Raw genomic sequence first — 21,983 nt, forward strand, 5'->3', positions numbered from 1 at the left:
TCATTGTCATATTTAAAGCGGCGGTGCCGGCGCTCCGCTCCCCTCCCGCGCGCGGAACCGGGGCCGGCGGCCGCAGCCAAGCGGGGCAGGGCGAGGGCCTCCCTCCCTCCCCTCTCCCCCTTCCCCGGAGGCGCCATGGCCGTGGTGGGATTCGACCTGGGCTTCCAGAGCTGCTACATCGCCGTGGCGCGGGCCGGCGGCATCGAGACGGTCGCTAACGAGTTCAGCGACCGGTGCACGCCGTGAGTGAGGAGAGCGGGGTGGGGGGGGCCGTGCTGCAAGGAACTGGAAGCCCCCGGCGCTCGCCCTTTCCTTGTGGAGCCCTTAAAAGCGGCTGGGGGTGTGCGGGGCGCCGCTTCTCGGTTTTTGGAGGGGCGGGCTGGGAAAGGCGGCGGTGGCGGGGGGACGCGGGGACATCCCCACCCCGGTCCCCTGCGGCCCGGCGTCCGGCGTGAAGAGCCGCGGGCTCAAAATGCAGGAGATAGTTTCGTAGTTTGGAGCAGCCGAAGGCGGATGGGTAGGATGTAATTTGGTTATGAGCGCTTATTTGCAGTCATCGCGCTTAACTGTTTACATAAACCGTTGTGAAAAGTCCTGGGTTCGAGCCAAGGCTTTAACATGGTTAAGAGTCTTATTGTAGTGTTTGACTGCGAGCTGGAAGGGCACCGCAAAGGCTTTGGGGTTTCACTTGCCGCTGTGGGGAATGCATCCGTGTCTCCTCAGTCGCGGTTGTTGGTGCTGCAGTTCAGTTAAATTAGCCTCTTGTTCTTTTCAGATCGGTGGTTTCGTTTGGATCCAAAAACAGGGCGATTGGTGTCTCGGCTAAAAACCAGGTAGGTCGTTTCCTGGCGTTCGTAAATTGGCCGGTGCAAACTGCTCAGGTACCGGTGGGTGTAAAGAATAGTTAAAACTGAACAACTTAATTTTCCTTGTCAAGCCTTTTATTTTAGAAATGCTGCACTATGGTGCCGTGCCTCTTCCAGAAAAAGCATGCGACATTTCTCTGAACGTTATTGCTATTTCTTTCTTTAATGGCAATATTTTCCCTTTCTAACAACTTAAGGCCGCCGGGGATCTTTTCTTAATGCTTGTGCATGGGATTTTCCTTGCAGATGAAGGAAAATATTTTAAATGCTGTGTATAGTTCTTCTAAAATTAGATGCAAAGGGGAGATTCTTAGCTCAGATCTTTAAAGCTATTGAATGGTTGGACTTGATGATCCGGTGGGTCTCTTCCAACCTGGTTATTCTATGATTCTATTTATGTACCTTAGTACCATTTCATTTCACTGAAAGGTAGGTGCCTGTGTTTTTGGAAGTGTAAGTTCTTAGTTTTTTATGGAACTATTGTGAAAGGTTGAATGTTTTCTTTATAAGTGTTTTCAGTTTAAAAGGAGAGCTTAATCGTGGCAAATCTTAAAAGAACTAAACATGATGGTTAAATAAGCCCTCGGGTGCTATCTTGTGGGTGGTTACATAACTGCCACTGGTGGAGACCGAGGGTGCAGCCTCTGCTGGGCTGGACCCTGTCCATCTCTCGGTACTGAAAGAACTGCAGTGGGTTTCCATGGAGAGAGCACTAAAGATTCTTTTTTCCACTATAATAGCTCCACTCTTTAATTAATAAGTTACATGTTTACAAGCATGTGTATACTATGAGTTACAGGTTAAGGTTTGGAGTAATAAAGTAAATACATATGTTTGTGTTTTTTCTTAAATTTCATTTTAGTGTTGCTTTTGTTTGACTCTTTCCGCTGTTACAAGTCTGACAACTGGTATGATTCATGAGTGCAGAAATGAGTTGTTAGTCGAAACGGCAAGTGGTCTGAATCTTATGTACTCTCCACTGTGTTTCAGTATTGTTAGATTATTCCAGTAAATGGTGCTGAAAATGTGAAGTAAGATGAAAGTGAAGTAGATTGTTTCTTGAATTGCATTTAAAAGCATGTATTTACAGTGAAGAACACCTGTGACTTGGGTTACATTCAGACTGACCTTTATGTTATTCTATTGAGTCTTTCATGCTTGGTTGTCTGAGCAGTTAAAGCAAAATGTTTTTGCCAGAAGAAAAGAATGTGATACTTAAATGCTCTGAAGTCTTTTATTGTTTTATTTCTCTTGTAAGTGGTCCAGTATGGCTCACCACCTGTGGCTTAAATAGCTTTTCTTTAGTAAATATAGAAGTTTTTTGATGTGGACAACCGAGAGATTATATTTTCAGTGTCCTAGTGTGTGGTTGCTACTTACATGAGGGAATAAAATTATTCCTTTCATTTGAATGAGGTTCTTACTTAAAACAAACAAAACCTACTAAAACCCCAAAGAAAAATCCCCACAAAACTGAATACAAAAAAATGGTTTTGGTGGGTGACTCCAACAATGTGGTAACATGTGAACGAGCTCATAATACACAGAGGTGCTCCCTTACTTTAACAGCTGAGGAGCTGCTGTTGGAGTGAATTTTCAGAGAATTTGTTTCCTTTAGCTAAGTCTGATAGCATTGGAGATGAGTAGTATGTTAGTTAGCAGAACATAATTTTCGGCTTTCTTAATTGTGACTAAGCAGGAAGATATTAAAACATGCTGCAGACCTAATAGCATACAATTACTCTAAAAATATCTTAAGATTGTTCTCTTGGAAAAGACTCTGAGCTTAATTCTAAATTAGGCTATAAAAGCTACCAGAGTGTTTGTGCTTCTCTGACCACTGCATGGTAATTATTTTTGTTTCTATGTTCTTCAGCAATACAACAGTGAATTACGTAGCACTCAAGTACTCTGGAGACATGGCTATACAAATAAGCGAAACCTTACTGGCAAATGATCTTGGACACCAGAACCTACACTCTGTCAATAAAGCAGTGGAATGGTTCTGGCATCATTTTGGCCTGTACTAACTGGTGCTCTTCTAATAGCTGCTGGTTAGAATAGACCTGGGATGATTTTCACTAGGGAGTTCAGGTGTGGCATCTTTCTCCAGACATAGAGCTTTCTGAAAGTTACAGTTTAACGTTCTGGATATGGCCTGCATCTTGGAGTACTTTGCTGTTGGAGAACTGTCATAGCTACAGAGTTTTGTAATAGATGATGTAGCTCAAACTCTTCAATTCCACAATTTTGCATACAATAAGAAACTTATGCTTTCAGTTGAGAGTGGCGAATGCTAGAAATATTCCTCAGTATGCTTGTGATTTGAGTTACTATCTATCATGCAATCTGTTGGTGTCTGGCTAAATCTGTTCTGGAGAGAACAGCACACTTTTATAGTTTCTCTCTAATAAACTAGCATTCATTCTACACAAAGATACTTGCAGTATCTCTTTCAGGCTGGCCTAGCCTAACTTCTGTGCATTGCGCTCCCGATAAAGAATGCTTTCCTTGGTTTTCTGGGGAGCTTGCACTGTGGTTTAGCATCTACTTCAAACTCACATTGCTACCAAAAGGTCTGGTGTTTTCTTGTCATTGTCTATGTACTCTCTGCTTGTTTGGTCTGGTGGAAGAATAAAAGACTGCTATGTGAACAGCAACAAGGAAATGAGGTCGTTTAAAAGTAGCTCAGGGGAATAAAAGTAAGCATATAAATGTATGAGGAGACTTACCAACTCGAGACTTAGTAACTGTGAAGACAGTCCTTTAAATTAAAGGGTTTAAAATGAGTGGTTAGAAATGCGCTGGCTGGGATTTGAGTGCCAGTTTACAGGCATTGCAAGTTCATGTGAATGAAGTTGGCTTCTATTTTTAGTTGTTTGAATTCTGTCTAACTTAGGTGAGTAAAGTAGTGGGCACTACAGATCCAGTTATTTCTCACATGATTGCTTCAAGGTTTTGGAGGTACTTGTATAATCATTATAATACCTTATATGGAATGGTCTGAGGTATCTATGTTTCTGGCTGATATAATCATCTGCAGTAATGAGCTGATATAAAGTACCAGATAGTAATTATACATGTTACAGAAATGTGATGAGTAAGTGAGCAATTTTCTTAAAACTTGACTGATTCTTGGATGAGAGCACACAGGAGCACTGAACTTGGCAGGCTGATTAAGAGTTGTTTTCTAAATATCTGATATTTCTTTACAGCAAATTACTCATGCCCACAACACAGTATCTAACTTCAAGAGATTCCATGGCCGTGCATTTAATGATCCTTTTGTTCAGAAGGAAAAAGAAAAGTTGAGCTATGACTTGGTTCCTATGAAGAATGGTGGAGTTGGAGTAAAGGTAAATTTGCAGTTTATCTTTTTGGGCTTTATAGCTAAATATAAAGTTTGATTTTCATCACCTAGTCATGACAATACAGCTTTTGTTTAGCTACCCTAAGGTTTTCTGTAACCTTTCTCTTGAGAGCTTTGGTATGAATTGGCAGCTTCATCTTTAAATGTTGGATGTTAATTATCAAATTAAGGTTAATTTGAGAGTGATTGCTGAATTTTGAGCTTCATTGTTGGCAGATTGCACATCCAGCTCAAGGTAGTTATGAGGTCTTATGGTTTTACTTCAGAGTATTAACCTTTCTGTCACTCTTGCATGGAGTGTGTTGCAACAGTCTAAATATATGGTTACAAATTACTTATAAAGCAGAAGGAATTCTTCCTTAGAATAATTGCTATAAATGAGTGACAAGTTTGTCTTTAGTGAGCTGCCTGGTGTAAGTTACATGCAACATATGTTCAAAAGCCATTTGTACCACATTGCAGGTTTGAGTCTTGCTTACATTCCAAGGAGTTTGCTTGAGCAGATTTTCCTAGGATAGGTACAGTTAGTAACATCGTATTAATTTACAGAAGTAGATAAAAGTATTCAAAATGAAGCTTTGCTGGCGTAACAGATGCTGCTTGCTGCTTTACTAATGAAGACCTTATCTTAAGGCTGTGTATGTAAGATGGGACTGTTTAGAGAAGAGTTTTCCTATTGCAGTTGAAGTGTATAATTTTTCCTCAGATTGGACTGTAAATAAAAGGCAAGTGTTATTGTCAAGAATCAGTTGTAATATGTTTCTTCACTTAATCAATGCTGTTTATTCTATTAGACAGAAAAATGGTGATTCAAGAATATTTTTTGCTCCCTTACCAAGGAATTAAACTTTTTGTTGAGGTTCATCTTTAGTTGTTAGTGGTTTTATGTACACAGGTGAACTGTTATGCAGCTCTTCCTTTCAGAGACTAATGACATATTTGAGCAGGAGCATGAAAATGTCAGGGAGAATAGTCAGCAAGTAATCCTGATAGTCTTTGCGGTTGGCTACAGTTTGAAAATTGATGGCTATTTTTACTTTTTTTTTGGCATAATGCTGTGTGATCATGTCTAGCTTTAGTCATATTTTAGAGTTTTGTCACTTTACATCACTTCCTAGTCATTTTCTTCATCAATAAAGTTGATGCAGTATTTGATGTTTTAAGTCTGAAAATGAAATTATTGTGTCTGTAGACAGTGAACTGGGAAATTAGATTCTAAAGTGAAGTTCCATAATGAAATAATTAAGCATGTCATGATTCATAGAGCACTAGTCTGCAGTGCATCAAAAAACATTAAAGGGAAGCAATTTTTCCTCTGGTTGAAATAATGGAATTGTTTTACTTATTTCTTCTATCCAGGTCATGTACATGGATGAGGAGCATACCTTCAGCGTGGAACAGATTTCAGCTATGTTATTGACTAAATTAAAGGAGACTGCAGAGAGTAACCTGAAAAAGCCAGTAACAGACTGTGTTATTTCTGTAAGTAACTGTAGTGCACAGGAACATTGTCTTTTAACTTCAGCTATTGAGGGCATTTTGTTTCTATTCGTGTAGAGTTAAAAAAACCACTGCATAAGCACTTACAAAGGGGTTAATCCTAGCTAGCTTTAGAGCTTTTGACTTAAAGAAATCCCAGGGTTTCTTCCATATTCTTGACCCACTTCATTAATTCATTGGCTTGGAGTTGTCTGAACTTCTGGGCCCAGAACATTTCAGGGATCCAGGTATATACCTTTCTGCAGCAGCTTGTTTCCATGACTAAACACAATAATTATTTGTGAAAGACGCCTTTGTTTATCTGAGTTTGCACTCTGGCAGCTGAAAATAGTAGTTTCTGTCCTGTTCATCCTCTCAGTAAGTTAATTGTTTGTTTGTTTTTAAATGACCTCTGATAAAGGACAGTCATTCCATGGCAAAGCCTGAGTATAAAATATCATCCTTCTGTGTTCTCAGTGACTCTTTGAAAAAATCTGTCTCATGTTGCATCTAGGAATACTTAGTTCTGTTATTAGAATTTGTTCTGCAGTCGATACCCGGAAAGCTAGTGTCTTCTAATGGTGTAGTTTCTGTACCTGAGGACATCTGAGGTCAACTGTTCAACACTGATGCTAGAAATCTGTAGCAAATTTTTAACAACTTTCCTTCAGAATCTCTTAACACTTCTTGCCCAAAATATTTTTTGCCAAAAAGGATTATTTGTTTTTCTTTATTTCTTTGCATCTCTTACATCTGTAATACTGCTGTACTTTTTATTTCCCACTTGGGCAGGTATACATCTGCTAATTCCAATTTGGACCTTTCCACGTCTGTCCTCATAGCAGTTTCTTTTTTTGCACCAGTAATTAAGATTCCTAGCATTTGTATACAAATAACTCATTTGTCTTTTGCTAGTGTGTGCTCGTGTAAGCTAGCTGATGCTCATTTAATTCTATCTCAGCTTGACTGCGTAGACTATTTCAATTGTCTTTTCAGTACAGGAGTTGCATATTAAGACTTGCAGTGATCAAGTGTCTTTGTGAAAGAGGATGCAAGGATATAATTTTTAAATAAAGTTTGTCTGATTTTCTGGAAGTAACTTCCTGTTCTCATCTGCTTTCTTCAGGTTCCGTCATTTTTCACAGATGCTGAAAGGAGGTCCCTTCTGGATGCAGCTCAGATTGTTGGGCTAAATTGTCTTAGACTAATGAATGACATGACTGCAGGCAAGTAGTGTAAAAGCAATTTCTGGAAATGAAAAGTGTGATAGAGGGTGCATTTAGTTACTCTAAATGAGAGCTAACTCAAAAAATCAGAGGTAGGACTTAAATGTTCTAAAAAGTTGTTCCTCTTCTCTTGATTTGCAGTCTGATTTCAACATCTGTGTGAAAAGGTAGAACTGATATAGCTTTAGTGAAAGTTATCTTCCTGAGTGCGTACTTAGGAGTCACTGCATGTGTCTAGTGCTTTTAGTTTACTGTCCAGATTTCATGGAAGAAACCTTATGATGCACAGTTGCAAGATTTAAGCACTTTTAAAGGAAGTTGCTTTATTAAGTGCCAACACTTAGCAATTTCCAAGGCTTTTGTTGGTATAATTGTGGTTTTAAAACAGGTACTCACACAGAAGGCAATTAATCTCATTTGCTAATCTGTTTGGAATTCTAAAAACACATTGGCAGAACCAAGTGGTTTAGTCTTTATTAAAACATGCATTCTTACCCCATTTTCTTGGATTTTTCAGTTTGCGTTTGGTGAGAGCGTTTTTTTCCTTGTGTTTGAATGGCATAACTAGCACTTGTTTTCTGGAAGAAGGATTCGGAAGTAGAGATCTGTACCAGAAGGCAATTACTTTTCTGTTCCCACTGCCCACATTAGACAGATAAGTAGGCAAGAGTTTACTTTGGGAGAACATTTCTTGCAACCAGTTTTGATGCATAGCAGCTGGATTCATGTTTTAAAATTTTATATTTTAATTTTTTAAGGAGTAAAGCAATCTTAAATATGCATTGATGGAGTGGTATCTTAAAATATTTTTCCAGAATCGGTTTTACATTAGTATCTATGTTATAACAGAATTTCTGGGTAGACAGAGCTGTTTCATTGAACACTATGTATCTGCACCTTAGGAATAGCAAATCTGACCATGTCATTGCAAAAGCCATAGGTACATGCTTCTGTCCTCCAGCTTTAGCTTAATTCTTTCTTTATATATCGCAGTCCTATGGAGAATGTGTGGTAGTGTGAATTCTTAAGCTGGTTAAGTGCAGACCCCACGGTAGGTACATTTTGTCCCACATGCCTGTATTCTTCTGAGTTAGACGGCTTGTACGTCTCTAGAGTCACTATAGAGAGTGGAGAAGGAAGAATAAATATCCAGCCCTCTATATTTAGCCTTCAAATTCCGTTTTCAAAATGTTTATGAAGAAACTTTGTATCCATAAAGAAGACAAGTTAGTGTAGCACTTAGTGTTCTCTAACCTTAGCAGTCAAAGAAGGGTGCCCTTCCAACCCTTTTCTGTATTGAAGCAGAAGTAACCATAACATTCTGTTTAGAGATGATCTCTCATCATGGGGTGACAAAAGCCAACTAAGGGCTTTGCCAAAAAAAGGATTGTTACTTCCTTTTTGTTTGCTTGGTGGAACAGATCAGCCCAGTCTTTGGCTATGGTAGAACTTTGAGAGCTTTTCAGGACTTCTTAACAAAGCTCTTGAGAGGCTTTGCCATTGGGATGAACAGTCCTTAGAAAAGCAGACAGCTCTTTCATCCCCTTAGCAGCACAAGCAGCCTTTCTTTACTGTGCAGCACATAGCATTTCTGATTTTCTTTTCTCATTACCTTTCAAGGCTAATGAGTACTAGGCAAGTTGTTACAATATTTTAAACGTAAGAATCTTTGATTATGTCTTTGGGAAGGAGTCCTGAGGCATAGTAGGGCAGAAAAGAAAAATAGTGCTTTTTAACAATCCAAGTTCTGCTGTGTTTTATCAAGTTTTGTTCATAAATTGATTTTTAGCTTGGAAAAAAGGAGTTCAGTGTGCTCAGAAATACAAATGTTATGTGAGTGAACAGACCAATGCACAATTTCAATCAGTTCTAGATCTAAAGGATATAACAGGTACACTTTGTGAAATAAGTTTTGTGTTTTCAGTTAACCACCTCTTAATGATTACTTGTGGAAGGGATGAGTGAGTGCAGGTATTGGGTTTTTATAGACTCCGAAGAATCCACACAGGTGAGAATTGGTGCACCCACTGCAGAAGAACTTTATTAGACAACAGAATCCATAAATCTCAACTCCTAATTATTGGGAAATTAGGCTGTCCTTGTTCCAGATGTTCTGGAACTATTGCTTTTGATGTGAGAAGGAGTCAGTATCCTTCCTCCTCGAATGAGAGGGTGTCAATGTGACTATAAAACATTGTTCTTCAGAGCGCCTATTGTTGGGCTTCCTTACCACCATCTCTAAGGGTCAAATTCTCTTGCCTCTCTCTTATAGTCTGCCTAGGATCCTAGCTATTTCTTCATCTTAGGATTTTTTTGTCATATGTAAATTTACATTCTTGCACTTTCAATCTCATGCCTTTCCTATGTAACCGTGTAGCCAAGGCTCTCCAGGGTTTTATTTATCTTCAGTTACTGCATCAGCCTCCTACCTAGCTTCAGCACTGGTATCCATCCAGAATGAATGCTGCTCTGAAACTGCTTGGTCTTTTAATTTCATCATGCCCCACTAGCTGTGTTTTACACAGCTATGTACTTCACAAGCTGTCCCTGCCTGATATTCTGTATAGACTGAGATTTTTCTCTTTTGCAGCCTCTGGTGACCATTTATACCACTCTTAGAGAAAACTTTCATGCCTGGCAGGTACTCCTTGTAAATATAACACCAGGTTTGGGTTTTGGTGTAAAAGTGCTCTGTGGTTTTGATTACTATGCCAAGTGAAAAAAAATGAGTTGTTAATAAACAGACCAAAGTAGAAAACCCCCTAACAGGGTTGTTGCATCCTTAAACGCTTAGACAATACACATGACTGAGAAAGGATGTTTTGCTTTTTTAGATGCTACAACATGTATTAATGGAATAAAACTTCCTTGTACGTAAGACCTTGCATAGTTGTATGTCTGGATTTGTCTTGCTGCTCTTGATGCTACAACCTGATATTCACAGGGATGTAGTGATGCACAGTTGGAGATTCATTACAGATTGCAGCGGTAATATCTGACACTTGTTTTGCAGTGGCTCTGAATTATGGAATTTATAAACAAGACCTCCCATCTCCTGAAGAGAAGCCACGGATAGTTGTGTTTGTTGATATGGGACATTCGGCATTTCAAGTATCAGCCTGTGCATTCAACAAGAGTAAACTAAAGGTAATAAGATTAAATGGAAATGAAAGGGTATTAAACACTAGAGTCAAATACCATGTAAATCTGCTTTGTTTTTTAAATTGTGAAATAATGTGATGCATGAGAAGTGGCAATAAGTCAAAAGGTTAAGTTTTTTATTGGTGTCCTCCATTTTGTTAGCATGATGTCAAACAGACTGTAAATTGCCTGCAATACACCAATGTAAGATGCATGATACAACTGCTATCATTTAGTTTGTTTATCTGAATGGGATGTGTGCATGGATTAAAGTAGTGAATGCTTAGTCTCATCGTCTAGTTACTTAGACTTACTTTCACTGTGAAAATGAAGAGAAATTCTTGGCTGATGTGGTTGATAGAAGTATGTAAGCTGTACATTGGAAGGTAGGCTGACTTGTGCCCAATAGTTTTTGAAGCAAAGGATTGCTCATATTGGAAGACTGATATTCCATTTCGATTTTTACTGAGTATAAGACTAACTATGTTCTTCCAAACCAGGTACTTGGCACAGCATTTGACCCTTTCCTAGGTGGAAGAAACTTTGATGGAAAGCTAGTAGATTACTTTTGTGCAGAAATAAAATCAAAGTACAAACTGGATCCAAAAGCAAAAGTTCGAGCTCTTCTTCGCCTGTATCAGGAATGTGAGAAGCTGAAGAAGCTAATGAGTTCAAATAGCACAGACATTCCCCTTAATATTGAGTGTTTTATGAATGATACTGATGTATCTGGAAAAATGAACAGGTAAGTTCTACCCTGCAATGGCAGTTACTTTGGTCATATTTCTTAAACAAGTGTCTCTTGCCCTGTTTGAAAGAAACTTACTGTTCTATAATTAAATGCAAGCTCTGAATAGCTGTGGCATTTTTGTAATGGTAGAAGAACTAAGGCTGTGAAATATAATATTCAGCTACCTGAGAAATGTTTCAGTGTAATAATGCATGCATAAGCTGCCTAGCCTGGATTCTTTTTGTAGAATGACACATTCTTAAAAGCATGGATTGATGTGTGCAAACCAGGCCCAGGGGGGTTGGCTGCATATTTAGGCCTCCTGCATATTTTAGGCAACCTAAATCCTATACTGTTCTTAAGATAGCAACAGCTGAAGCTTTGTTCTCTTTTTTCCTGTTCTTATTGTACTGTGGAGATGCTGGCAGAGAAAGGGAGGCCAGAAACAATGCTTATGTGGGATGACTTGACTATGGTCGTGAGTGTAAAGGAAGTCTGTCTCTTGCACATACTCACAGGCAGAAAATTTGTAACTACTAACAGAGGGTATTATTTTTTTCTTCCCTCCGTATTTACACAACTGTTTTTCTTTGTTGAGGAAGTATGAGGTTTTTTGTATTATCTGTTACCTTGGCTGAAAGGCAAAGATATAGTGCCTGCCCAAACAGTGCCTTCATCTTACTTGACTGTGTTGGTAGCAGCATGGGCAAATCTCTAAGCAGCTTTTCGTGTGCTGCCTTGTCTATGGTTATCACTTCAGCCTACTTACAGGGATTTAGCTTTGAGACTTCTTACAGTGTAGCTAACAGACCTGGTCAGCATCAGTTTGGAAAAAAGAATACCAGGAAATCTTAGTGATTAATCAAAGAATGCCTGACTCATTCCATTTCTTTTCGTAGGTCACAATTCGAAGAATTGTGTGCTGACCTGCTGCAAAGGATAGAGGTGCCTCTGCTTTCATTAATGGAGCAAACACAACTGAAAGTGGAAGATATAACTGCTGTAGAAATAGTGGGAGGAGCCACCCGCATTCCTGCTGTCAAAGAGAGGATTGCAAAATTCTTCGGCAAAGATGTCAGTACAACACTGAATGCAGATGAAGCCATAGCTAGGGGCTGTGCTCTGCAGGTATAGTACTGACAACGCTACTTGATAAGCTTAAAACATTTCTTGAGAGCACTTTTTTTAAGAATTAGCAAAGCTATTATGAAAACTTTGGAAGTGGTCTATTTTAAAGAACATAAGGGAAGATACACGTTACTAGGTATTTTTGTGGGACTGTGCTGTTTAAGAAGTCCAGATGTCTCCTCTGTGGTTCAATAATTTACTGAAAGTGCTGCTGTAAGCTGGGTGTACTGTAAGCTGTACGCTCTTCTATTCAGAAGAACAGGATCTAGGTATCTTTAATGAGGAAAAAAAAATTGCTATCAAGCTGAGGGAAGAGATATTTAATTGAAAAATGTATGAGGAGTATCTATAGAGAACTCAGAATATCTAAGCTTGCATTTTCTGGTATCCAACTCATATCAGCGTGAAAGACTAATTCTGTGTGTGTCCCACCGTTTTTACAGTTTCAAGCTAGTAAACTATTTTATAAGAAAGCTACTCATTCCACCTTTTTTATATTCTCTTATTTCACCCTCTCTTCTTGACTTCTTTCCTTACTCATCTCACTAATTGCTTTCCATTACTAGCAACCAGTTGTCTCTGGGGAAAGAAGCAGGACCTGCAAGATAAACAACACTTCTTTTAGGATTAAATAATGTGGTACTTCCTTTTTTTACAGTCCTGGTATTCTTTCAGACTGTTAGCTTTTTTCATGAGCTATAGTAAGAATAAAGCCTAAAGCCTTGCTAACCTGAAGAGTGTAAATATTTCTAGAAGAGATTTTTGTTTCCTTATACTCCATTGAAATAAAACAATTTGCCTAGCTCTGCTTTAGTAAAGTCAATACAACTCTTTCTTGCTTGAAGATGTTTAGCTGCCGTGGGCTGGTGGCGGAGAGCCGCTAACCAACATTAGTGCGTGTCTGTTTCTTGTTTTAGTGTGCGATTCTTTCTCCAGCTTTTAAAGTGAGAGAATTCTCTGTGACAGATGCTACACCATTCCCAATATCTCTGTTGTGGAACACAGAGGCAGAGGACACTGAAGGGTAGGTAGCTCAAACTACAGTTCTGTGGAACTTTGCCTTCTTGATTGCACTTGAATTAGGATTTTGGCATTCTGATGCAGAAAACACACGGGCTGTGTACCAGAGATGGTTGATGGTGAAGCCATCACTGAAATTTTAACCATAACTCCTCATGTGTTAAAAAGTAAAGATTAAAAAAGTTGTGATTGAATGAGTTTCCAACCACTGTCTTGTTTGCGTTGCCCTTATATGGTTGTCAGGTTTTGGAATACAAAATGAAATAGAACAACTGTTGGATCCTTTTTCCACTGCCCTTTATGGCTTTTGTTTTTTTTACTCAGCATGTGCCTTACACCTATCTGGATTTTAGTGTGCTATGTAAATCCTGTGAGCTTATGTGCATATTATTTGGCTAGCTGAAAACAGAAACAAGGATTTAACTCTTAGGATTTCACGAGAAATTTCTGCAATTCCAGTGTTGTAAGACTATGACCTCTGTACTAATGATTATGCCGTGGGGGTGGGAAATGCAGTTGCTGTCTAGGATGTAAAGAGGTCAGAGTTTAACTTTTGTGAAGTTTAGAGTTCTAAGGGGACCTGTTCATACCTTTCTCAGTCTTTTTCTTTTTTTCTCTATCTTGTTTGGAGATGCAGAACCTAATTGTTGTGGTACGTGCTGCTGAGAACAACCTGTAGGTTCACGTTCTAACAGAAGCTTTTATTTTCTCGCATTTAGGTTATTAGATGAGATCCTTCCATAGTTAGGAGACAAAACCTAGTTGGAAATTAGAATTGGACTGGCATAATAGCGGACAGACCCTAGAGGGTTGTCTTTGTCATATCAAGGAATGAATAATAATCTGGTGTCAGGGTTCTCAACTGAGCCACAGAAAGTAAATGAGAATAGAATTAACAGAGCTATAATTAGCCTTTTGATACCAACTGAGGAAGGGTGCAAATTATAATTTAAATTCTGCTCTTCCAAGCTCAGAACATCTTTGCAGGAAACGAATTTTGGAGGTCTGCTGAAAGTCTGTCACTGAATTGCCACCTACATCTGAACTTATTTGCTTCTGATGCTCAAAATAGTGGAATAAGACAATTTCACATTGCAGTACACAGTATTTTTTTTCCTTACAGTACAATAGTGAAGTGTCTTGCTTGGAATTGCACAGAAGGGTGAATGTGTCAAAACATAGTGATGTTTTTATGAAGAGTTCTGACCCTAGCTCAAAGCCTTCCAGATCCAATATGCCTAAAAATGTTTTTGGTTTTTTTTTCCCTTAATTACAGAGTTCATGAGGTGTTCAGCAGAAATCATCCAGCACCTTTCTCCAAGGTTCTTACGTTCTATAGGAAAGGTCCATTTGAGTTAGAAGCTTTTTATTCTGATCCTAATGGAGTCCCATACCCTGAGTCAAAGATTGGTAAGTAGCTGTCCTGGGAATAGTGTTGTCTCACATTGTTTGGTCTTAAATTGGTTCTGTAACTGTGGTGTGTTGCAGTATGGCTATGACGTATATTCAGTTCTTTGTGTCTGGAGAACTGAATATTCACTCTTCCATTCCTTAGGTAACTGAATGTGGTTTTTTATTTTTCTAGCTTCTGAAGTTGCCTCAGTCCAATGAAGAAATGAATACTTGAAAAAATCTCCTGCGTATAAAAAGCTTAACATATCTTGAGTAACTAGTTGTTGTTTTTTCTATACTTTGAGTTTGACATAATGCTGAACAAGTTTTAATCAAGGCAGCCTGAAATAGTAGCAGCTACAGATCTACAGTATTGATTTGTATTGTCTAGGTAACATTTATAAGCAGTTCTTTCATCCTTTTTGACAAATTACAACATTGACAGTGTTGACACTTATGAAGAGTTAACAGTGTGGTTAGGAAAAGATTGTGATGGTAAAGACGGGCCAATTAATTGCTCTTGAATTCTAAGCATGGAATTAAATGTATGCTTGCATTTAAAAATAAGATAAAGTTATTGCTAGTTGTCATGTCATTGCTTGGTTTTGAGTGGAAGGAAGACTAAGAAATATTGGTTAAGTATTTGACAATACAGCTGTCCTGTTGGTTAACAATGTGCTTGAAGTACAGTACCACCAAAACTGTAGCGTTGAAGATAAGCTTGTAAATATTCTTTAAGTGGATGGGAGAATATATAGGGGGAAAAACCATCTCTGTCTGATTTACCAATGTTTCAGCTAATGTAATCTCCAGGTCGCATTCTGCCCTAGAGTAAAAGGTAGTGGCAGACTTATATGGGTGTTAGAAGGTGGGAAGAACACTTTCAGAAATACTGCTTCTGTGTTGGGCAGTAACTTGTATTAAAGAGGTACCACTTAATGTTGGCATTAGACTATGTCTTTGTGTAGTTTTTCTTCATCCCACTGTAGCACAAGTAAGGGGGACTGAGCTTAGACATTATTTACTCTATTTTACTAGTGGCAGGAGAAATCACCCTAGACGGTGAAAATAAATGTTCTCCCTTTTGATTTGTAAGGTAGATTTGGTTGAAACCAGCATACAATTTGGTTTTTCATTCTGGGGACAATGAGATTAGCACAGAGGTTTGATCAAATACCTGGAAAATGTTCTCTGTGAAAGATGGAGGTGTTTTCCTGGCTCTGTAACATTACATATTTATTATTTGGGTTTTAGGGAGGTATGTTATTCAGAATGTGGCAGCCCAGAAGGACGGAGAGAAGTCTAAAGTCAAAGTGAAAGTCCGTGTCAATACTCATGGCATTTTCAGTGTGTCCACTGCATCCATGGTGGAACCAGTTAAAAGTGAAGAGAGCGAAGATGTCTGTGTTGAGACTGAAGTGGAATCTCAGGACCAGAGGCCTCTTGAAAACTCAAGTGATGTAAGTTGACCTTTCTTTTGTGTGAATGCATTTACTGGTGAAAGTGTCTTCTGCCATTAAAATGCTCTGGAAGAACTTTCTTCTAAGGAAGCAAAATTAGGATAATTGAGATGTGTATAGCTGTTGGGAAGTATGCCTTTATAACAAAAGGAGAAAATTAATATGAACTTGAAAGTGTGTGGACTTCAAAATCGATTTTTGGGCGAAGTGCCAAATAGCAGCAGGTGTATTGCCTGAGGATGGGGGTTGCTTGCAGCTGCCGTTGTTTTCAGTGTTCCATACAGGAAAACTTGGTTTGGATTATTAGTCAACCATGTTCTCTGTGTTAAAAGGATTTGTGTGTAATCCTTCATATTAGTAAAGTTTTAAACCTTTTTGTGGAAGGGAAAGCTGGATTGTGTTCTACAGCATTGAAGGGGAGGGGAACACTGGGGAATAATGCAGCACTGTTATGATGGACTTGATATTATTTTTTCTGAGGGGGGAAAACTTAAAAGCTATGACTCAATAAATTAAAAGCCACTTCTTTTAAGAGAAAGTGGACACACAAGCAAGTATTATGCTGCAAGCCTGGAATTGGTAGTATTTTCACTAGGTCTGTCTGAACTTGCACCTAGTCTGTATCTCCATTAGTTAAACAACGTGTGTTTCTGCGTGTGCACAGAATGCTTTGGGGGGCACTTCTTACACTATGTGTGTCAGAAGCAAAGTGCCCTCTAACTTTTATTAAATACAAGTGCACATGCCTTCTACATCCTTTGTGCCTGGGCTTTCATTTCAGAAAAATATCCAGCAAGAGAACAGTGAGGCTGGAACACAGTCCCAGGTACAAACTGATGGTCAGCAAACGTCACAGTCTCCCCCTTCATCAGAACCTCACTCTGAAGAAAACAAAATCCCAGATGTCAAGAAAGTGAGTGACCCTTTAACTGTGTTGAAAATGTTATACTCTATAATGGTGGCATTTAAAATGGTAACATATTCCAGGAAAAAGTAAGGAACTTGGTTCTTGGAACCTTTTTTTGATTTTATACCTTTTCTGTTGTGAAAAATAACATGTATATCTCTGATTTTCCCGAAGAGTTTCCAAAATTTCCTATTCCTACAAGAAACCTCTCTACTACTTCTCTGTCATTATGTAGTGTTGTACAGCTGATTTGTTTGGGTTGTGGACACTTCCATTTTTTTTATAGCTGTTAAAGGCCTGCTGAGAGATATTTGCATCAGGAATTCATAAACCTAAGAGGAAAAACCATGTGCCTACATGATATTGGCAGTAGTTTGCTCTTTTACCTGTAGAAGGTGAAAAATGTTTTGGGTTAAAATCTTGCTACTGTCTGCATCATCAGTGAAGTGCTAAGCTACAGTTGGGTGCTTTTGGAAAACCTGCCAGTACGCCAAATATCTGAGAAATGTCCTTCCTGTAGCTCAGTACTTACTGTCCATGAAACATAGTGTGAGCAGACTAGGATAGGAGGTGGAATCCCCAAAATGAAAATACCTCACAAATGTTTTGAACATCCTGAAAGAACACAGGAAATCTCTGCATGTTCTTCCTGTGAATGTTTCTTTCATCTTAATGCTACTTCAACAGAAGGAAGTCAGAAAAATTATCTTTTTTCTTCTCTCCATCTCAGACAAATGAGAAGAAAGGTGATCAGCCCCCAGAAGCTAAAAAACCCAAGATAAAAGTGAAGAATGTGGAACTGCCTATTGAAGCTAACTTGGTTTGGCAGTTAGGAAAAGATCTCCTCAATATGTATATTGAAACAGAGGTGAGTTAGTGTGGTTTAGACTGCGTGCATGATTGTAGTTATTAACTAACCATTCATCTGCTTTTTAAGGCAACCTCTGATCTCTTACTGCAATCCTGAAGCGTGAACTCAGATAATTTACAGTAGGCTATTAATGTATTGTCTGATTTTAACATAACTGACAAATCTTAATCAGAAAGATTGGAGTGTGGTTCACAGTGATATCAGGGCACTGATCCATGGAATGACATCAGATTGGCTTAAGCTGTTGTAATCTGGAGAAGTGTTTTACTTTTCTTTTGGTGAGTCCACTTCACAGCAATGAGAATTCCAGCAGTTACATGAGTCAATGCCTCTGGGAAATTACTGTGTTTTACAGCTGTGCTTTGTAGAATGTTTGAACATGGGTATTTTTTAGTTAAAATACTTTCTGTGGTTATACAGGGGAAGATGATTATGCAAGATAAACTGGAGAAAGAAAGAAATGATGCAAAGAATGCAGTGGAGGAGTATGTGTATGAGTTCAGGGACAAGCTGTCTGGACCATATGAAAAATTTGTTTGTGAAAAGGTAGGTAGTGATTTCAGGAGCATCTTGGGAAATACTGGTACCAAATATGTACTTTGTATTCCTTAGTCAAGCTGTATCACAGCCACCCCGGAAATAGCTGAAAACTGTAACTCATTTGAATTATGTCTGGGACTGATGCAGAATTAGGTTCAGGCTTAGCAAATAGCATCTATTCCTGGAAATAAATTTTATCACGAATAGAGTGAAATTTTATTCCAAATAATGTTGATGACTAGGAGAAGCTATACTGCTGTGTCCATAAACAAAAGTATCAATTAAAGCTACACCCCAAGCATTGACCTGATCAAGGACAAAAGGCTATAAATGCTACGTACGTTGTAGCTGTGTGTTTGCCAGTTCAGAAGCTGGTGTGGTTTAATCGACCTGATTAGGCAAAAGCTACAATAGAAATCTAGGAGGCTAAGAATTAATGTGTATATATAGCAGTGTCCTGTTACCGTATGACAAATGCAGTCACTTTGTGTGTATTTGATGTTTGACCTGTTGAATTATGTTGATACGTAGGATCTGCAGGGATTTTCTGCACTCCTAACAGAGACAGAAGGCTGGCTGTATGAAGAGGGTGAGGATGAAGCTAAGCAGGTGTATGTAGACAAATTGGAGGATTTAAAGGTAGGTGTGTTAGTATGCTAAAATTGCAAAATTTCCAAAATATCACACAAACTACATTAATGAATTGTCCTAATGTATAGGAACTGCTTTTTCTAGAGATTAGGTACTCCAATTGAAATGCGCTATCAAGAAGCAGAAGAACGACCGAAGCTGTTAGAAGAATTGGGTCACAGGCTCCAGTATTATGCTACAATAGCTGGGGAATTCAGAAATAAAGTAAGTGACCTCAAAGTACCTTTCTTTTACCTCATAGTGTTTCACTGAGGCTCACCAGAGCTGTCAGAGGCTTCAAATTCACTTTCAGATGAGCTGTAATCTACTTATACGTAGGTCACAAATTTAACACTGCAAATGTTTCCCAGTACTCAATCTCCTGTAGTGCATCATGTTTTCAGTTGCTTGATACTTCTGGATTCTTTTAGACCAAAAAAAAGATGTTCTTGTAAAGAGTGAAGGTTAGACTGTGGTGTGATTCTTGACCTTTTAAAAGCTAATCTGACGCTTTGAAGAATGTGGTAGTCTTCCAGTTCTTTTGGGAATAAGAATTGTGCCATGGTGAGAGCCATTAGTGTAAAAACTAGTCAGGATAAACTAAAACATCTAGCTTTTTTATTATGTGATTGTTGGTGGCTTTTTGTCATTGATATTTGAAGATTACTTTCTTCATAAGCATTCCTGCCTTTTGAAAACTTACTCCTTGGGTTTCAACTCAATGAGTGTTAATAGGGCAGCTCATGACACTCAAGCTAATTCACTCTGAGATGGAAACTTGCATCAGAAACAATTATGTCCTCACAACTATAGGTGGCAAAATGGTTACTATTAAGTGAAGTCTTAAAATGGCTAATATCATTGAAAATAGTGCATTTGGGACTTGAATCCGTATTTAGAATTCTTAACTGAAATTGTAGGCAGTGTTGCTGGGTAGGTCCTTCTGATATTAGTTAACTGTCTAACTATAGCGTTGTAGGGAACGCTCCTCAAGTTAAACAATTGTTCCTTTCTGTGTACAGCAGAATCACACTGTCTAAACTACCTTCAGCCAGTGTAACCCTCCAGGAAGGAGGTGACTTCTATCAACCCTGTTAAGAGTGTTATATTTTATTGCATGACCTGTATGCAAAGCCTCTGTTCCCTCTTTGAACTAGTTTACTACTTTGATTATTTGGCAAAGGAAGCTTTGTTTTGACATCTGTCTTGTTCTCTCTTGATGTAACGGATCTCTCATGTTGCCAGCCTCTATTTTGAGGATCTGTAAAGATTCTAACTTGTAAAAAGTTGGGATAGTCTTATTGGCACAACTTGATGGCAGTAAACTTGACATTATTAACTAACAGAAAGCATTTGTATTTGGGCAGGATGAAAAGTACATCCATATCGATGAAATGGAAATGATGAAAGTAGAGAAATGTGTTAGTGAAGTGGCAGAGTGGATGAATAATGCTGTGAGTGCACAGGCTAAGAAGAGCTTAGATCAGGATCCAGCTGTGCATTCAAGTGAAATTAAGGCAAAGCTACGGGTGAGTACCATAAAAAACTAATTTTAGAGGATAAACAATGTTAGACCAGTAGTTGTACCTTTTCCTCTCTCCTACTTTCATCTTACTGCTCCAGTGTTGTTAAAGGTAGTTAGAAAGCATAGACTGAAGGAGGTTATAGAAAGCAGAGGGACTGTACTATACTGTATATGTATTTTCTGTGGAGCTTATTGGCATTTTCTTTCAGTCACATTGAAAACTCAAGTTGCTTTTCAGTGTTACTGGTAGGCACAGAATAGTCTTGTCAAAAAGAAAAGTTAAATGCAAAATATTAAGTTCAAGAGCTTTGTCTGCAGAACTTCAGAAAATAGACCAGTTTCAGGGTACAGAAAGTTCTTATTAGTTTGGACTCGGGAAACAAAGAGAGAAGCAGGTTTCAGTCTTTCAAGCAAAGGACTCCACGTTATTGGTGGGTCCTCATGTATTCTGACTAGGTCTTTTCCCTTTATTTTAGGAGTTAAACAATGTTTGTGAGCCTGTAGTGACACAACCAAAACCAAAAGTTGACTCTCCTAAGGAAGAAAACCCATTAAGTGAACGGAGTGATTATAAAACTGAGGACATGGGAGAAGATGACAAGAATTCTGAAATTCCTCAACAAAATGGTGAATGTCATCCAAGTGATCAAAACACTGTTGGCATGGACTTGGACTAAACCACTGCACTTGCAGCAAGTTGTTTCATCCCATGACAGAAGATATTTTTGCTGTTGTATGTGATGGGGGGGGAATGCATTGTTTTGGGAACTATTTATATTTTTTTCTTAAGATTTGTCTGGGATATGTTGTGTTATGGGAGGAAGAATAGTAGTAGTGTTGATCATGACTATCCTAAAAGGAAAATTGCCTTGGTAACTTTCAGATTCCTGTGGAATTGTGAGTTCATACTAAGCTTCTGTGCAGTATTTAACCATTTGCATCACTAAAGATGAAAAGAAGCCCTTGTTCTGAAATATACTGCTCCTTCAAAAAGGTTGTAATCAAAACCTTCGTAGGCATTTGTAGATGCCAAGGTAGTTTTCTTTTATCTGGACATCTAATTGGGTATGTCAGTAAAAAGCCAATGTCTGTCCCATTCGTAAGGACTTTCCAGAAGAAATCTGTCTGTTCTAAGGTTTATGATTATTACAGTCCAAAGCGCTTCTCGGATAAGATGGTGAAATGTGTTAGTAGCATGCAGAAACGCTTACGTTTCATCTCTTGCTAAACAATACATTTTTCATGTGGGGTGCATAAAATGAAGGAAATGCTGATTCTGTTAGTGTTGTGGTGAAGCTTTTTAATGAGCTTTAAAATAAAAATCATTTTACTGGTAACTCGTAACTTACTGGGCCTGGCTGATTTTGGTACTTTGGTTGTAGTGTCATAATTTGTGACAGGCAACCAAGGCTGTTGCTTTGTGTTCCTGTGTATGAGAGTCATAAAAAGACTTAAAATTCTCACACTTGGCATAGAGTTGTTGAACGTAACACAGCAGTTTAACCAATTATGTCTTTCCTTTCTTTGCCCTAAGCTGCACCTGAAAGAATCTGGAAACATCACAGATGTTAAGGCATAGCACAAAACTTGTAACACAAAAAACCCTATAGCTTAGAGACAATCTGCAGTTTAGAATAAGGCTTAAAACCTTTAAATTCTTAGGCCAGGCTCTGCTGCCTTTTGTTAGATAAAACTGAA

At 38.6% G+C, this 21,983-nt stretch overlaps 1 protein-coding gene across 1 annotated transcript; it reads left to right on the forward strand.

Moving 5' to 3' along the window:
• HSPH1 (heat shock protein family H (Hsp110) member 1) lies at nt 1–21,618 on the forward strand. The gene is made up of 18 exons (XM_069883159.1): nt 1–242; nt 776–833; nt 4,082–4,222; nt 5,596–5,718; nt 6,842–6,941; nt 9,955–10,088; nt 10,583–10,827; nt 11,712–11,940; nt 12,858–12,964; nt 14,237–14,370; nt 15,607–15,812; nt 16,594–16,725; nt 17,450–17,587; nt 18,011–18,136; nt 18,662–18,769; nt 18,866–18,985; nt 20,128–20,289; nt 20,762–21,618. Exons 1-18 carry the CDS (start codon nt 136–138, stop codon nt 20,960–20,962), a joined length of 2,571 nt encoding a protein of 856 aa, XP_069739260.1. The 5' UTR covers nt 1–135; the 3' UTR covers nt 20,963–21,618.
• The last annotated feature ends 365 nt before the right edge of the window (nt 21,619–21,983 follow it).

Source organism: Phaenicophaeus curvirostris, chromosome 1, assembly GCF_032191515.1.
Source record: "Phaenicophaeus curvirostris isolate KB17595 chromosome 1, BPBGC_Pcur_1.0, whole genome shotgun sequence".
Taxonomy (NCBI): domain Eukaryota; kingdom Metazoa; phylum Chordata; class Aves; order Cuculiformes; family Cuculidae; genus Phaenicophaeus; species Phaenicophaeus curvirostris.

Bases quoted from the DNA above. Each gene is read 5' to 3' on its own strand.
- HSPH1 (XM_069883159.1), top strand. From the start codon at position 136: ATGGCCGTGGTGGGATTCGACCTGGGCTTCCAGAGCTGCTACATCGCC. The intron at 6,942-9,954 runs GCAAGTAGTGTA...CTTGTTTTGCAG, and splicing joins AATGAATGACATGACTGCAG to TGGCTCTGAATTATGGAATT. The intron at 20,290-20,761 runs GTGAGTACCATA...CCTTTATTTTAG, and splicing joins AAATTAAGGCAAAGCTACGG to GAGTTAAACAATGTTTGTGA.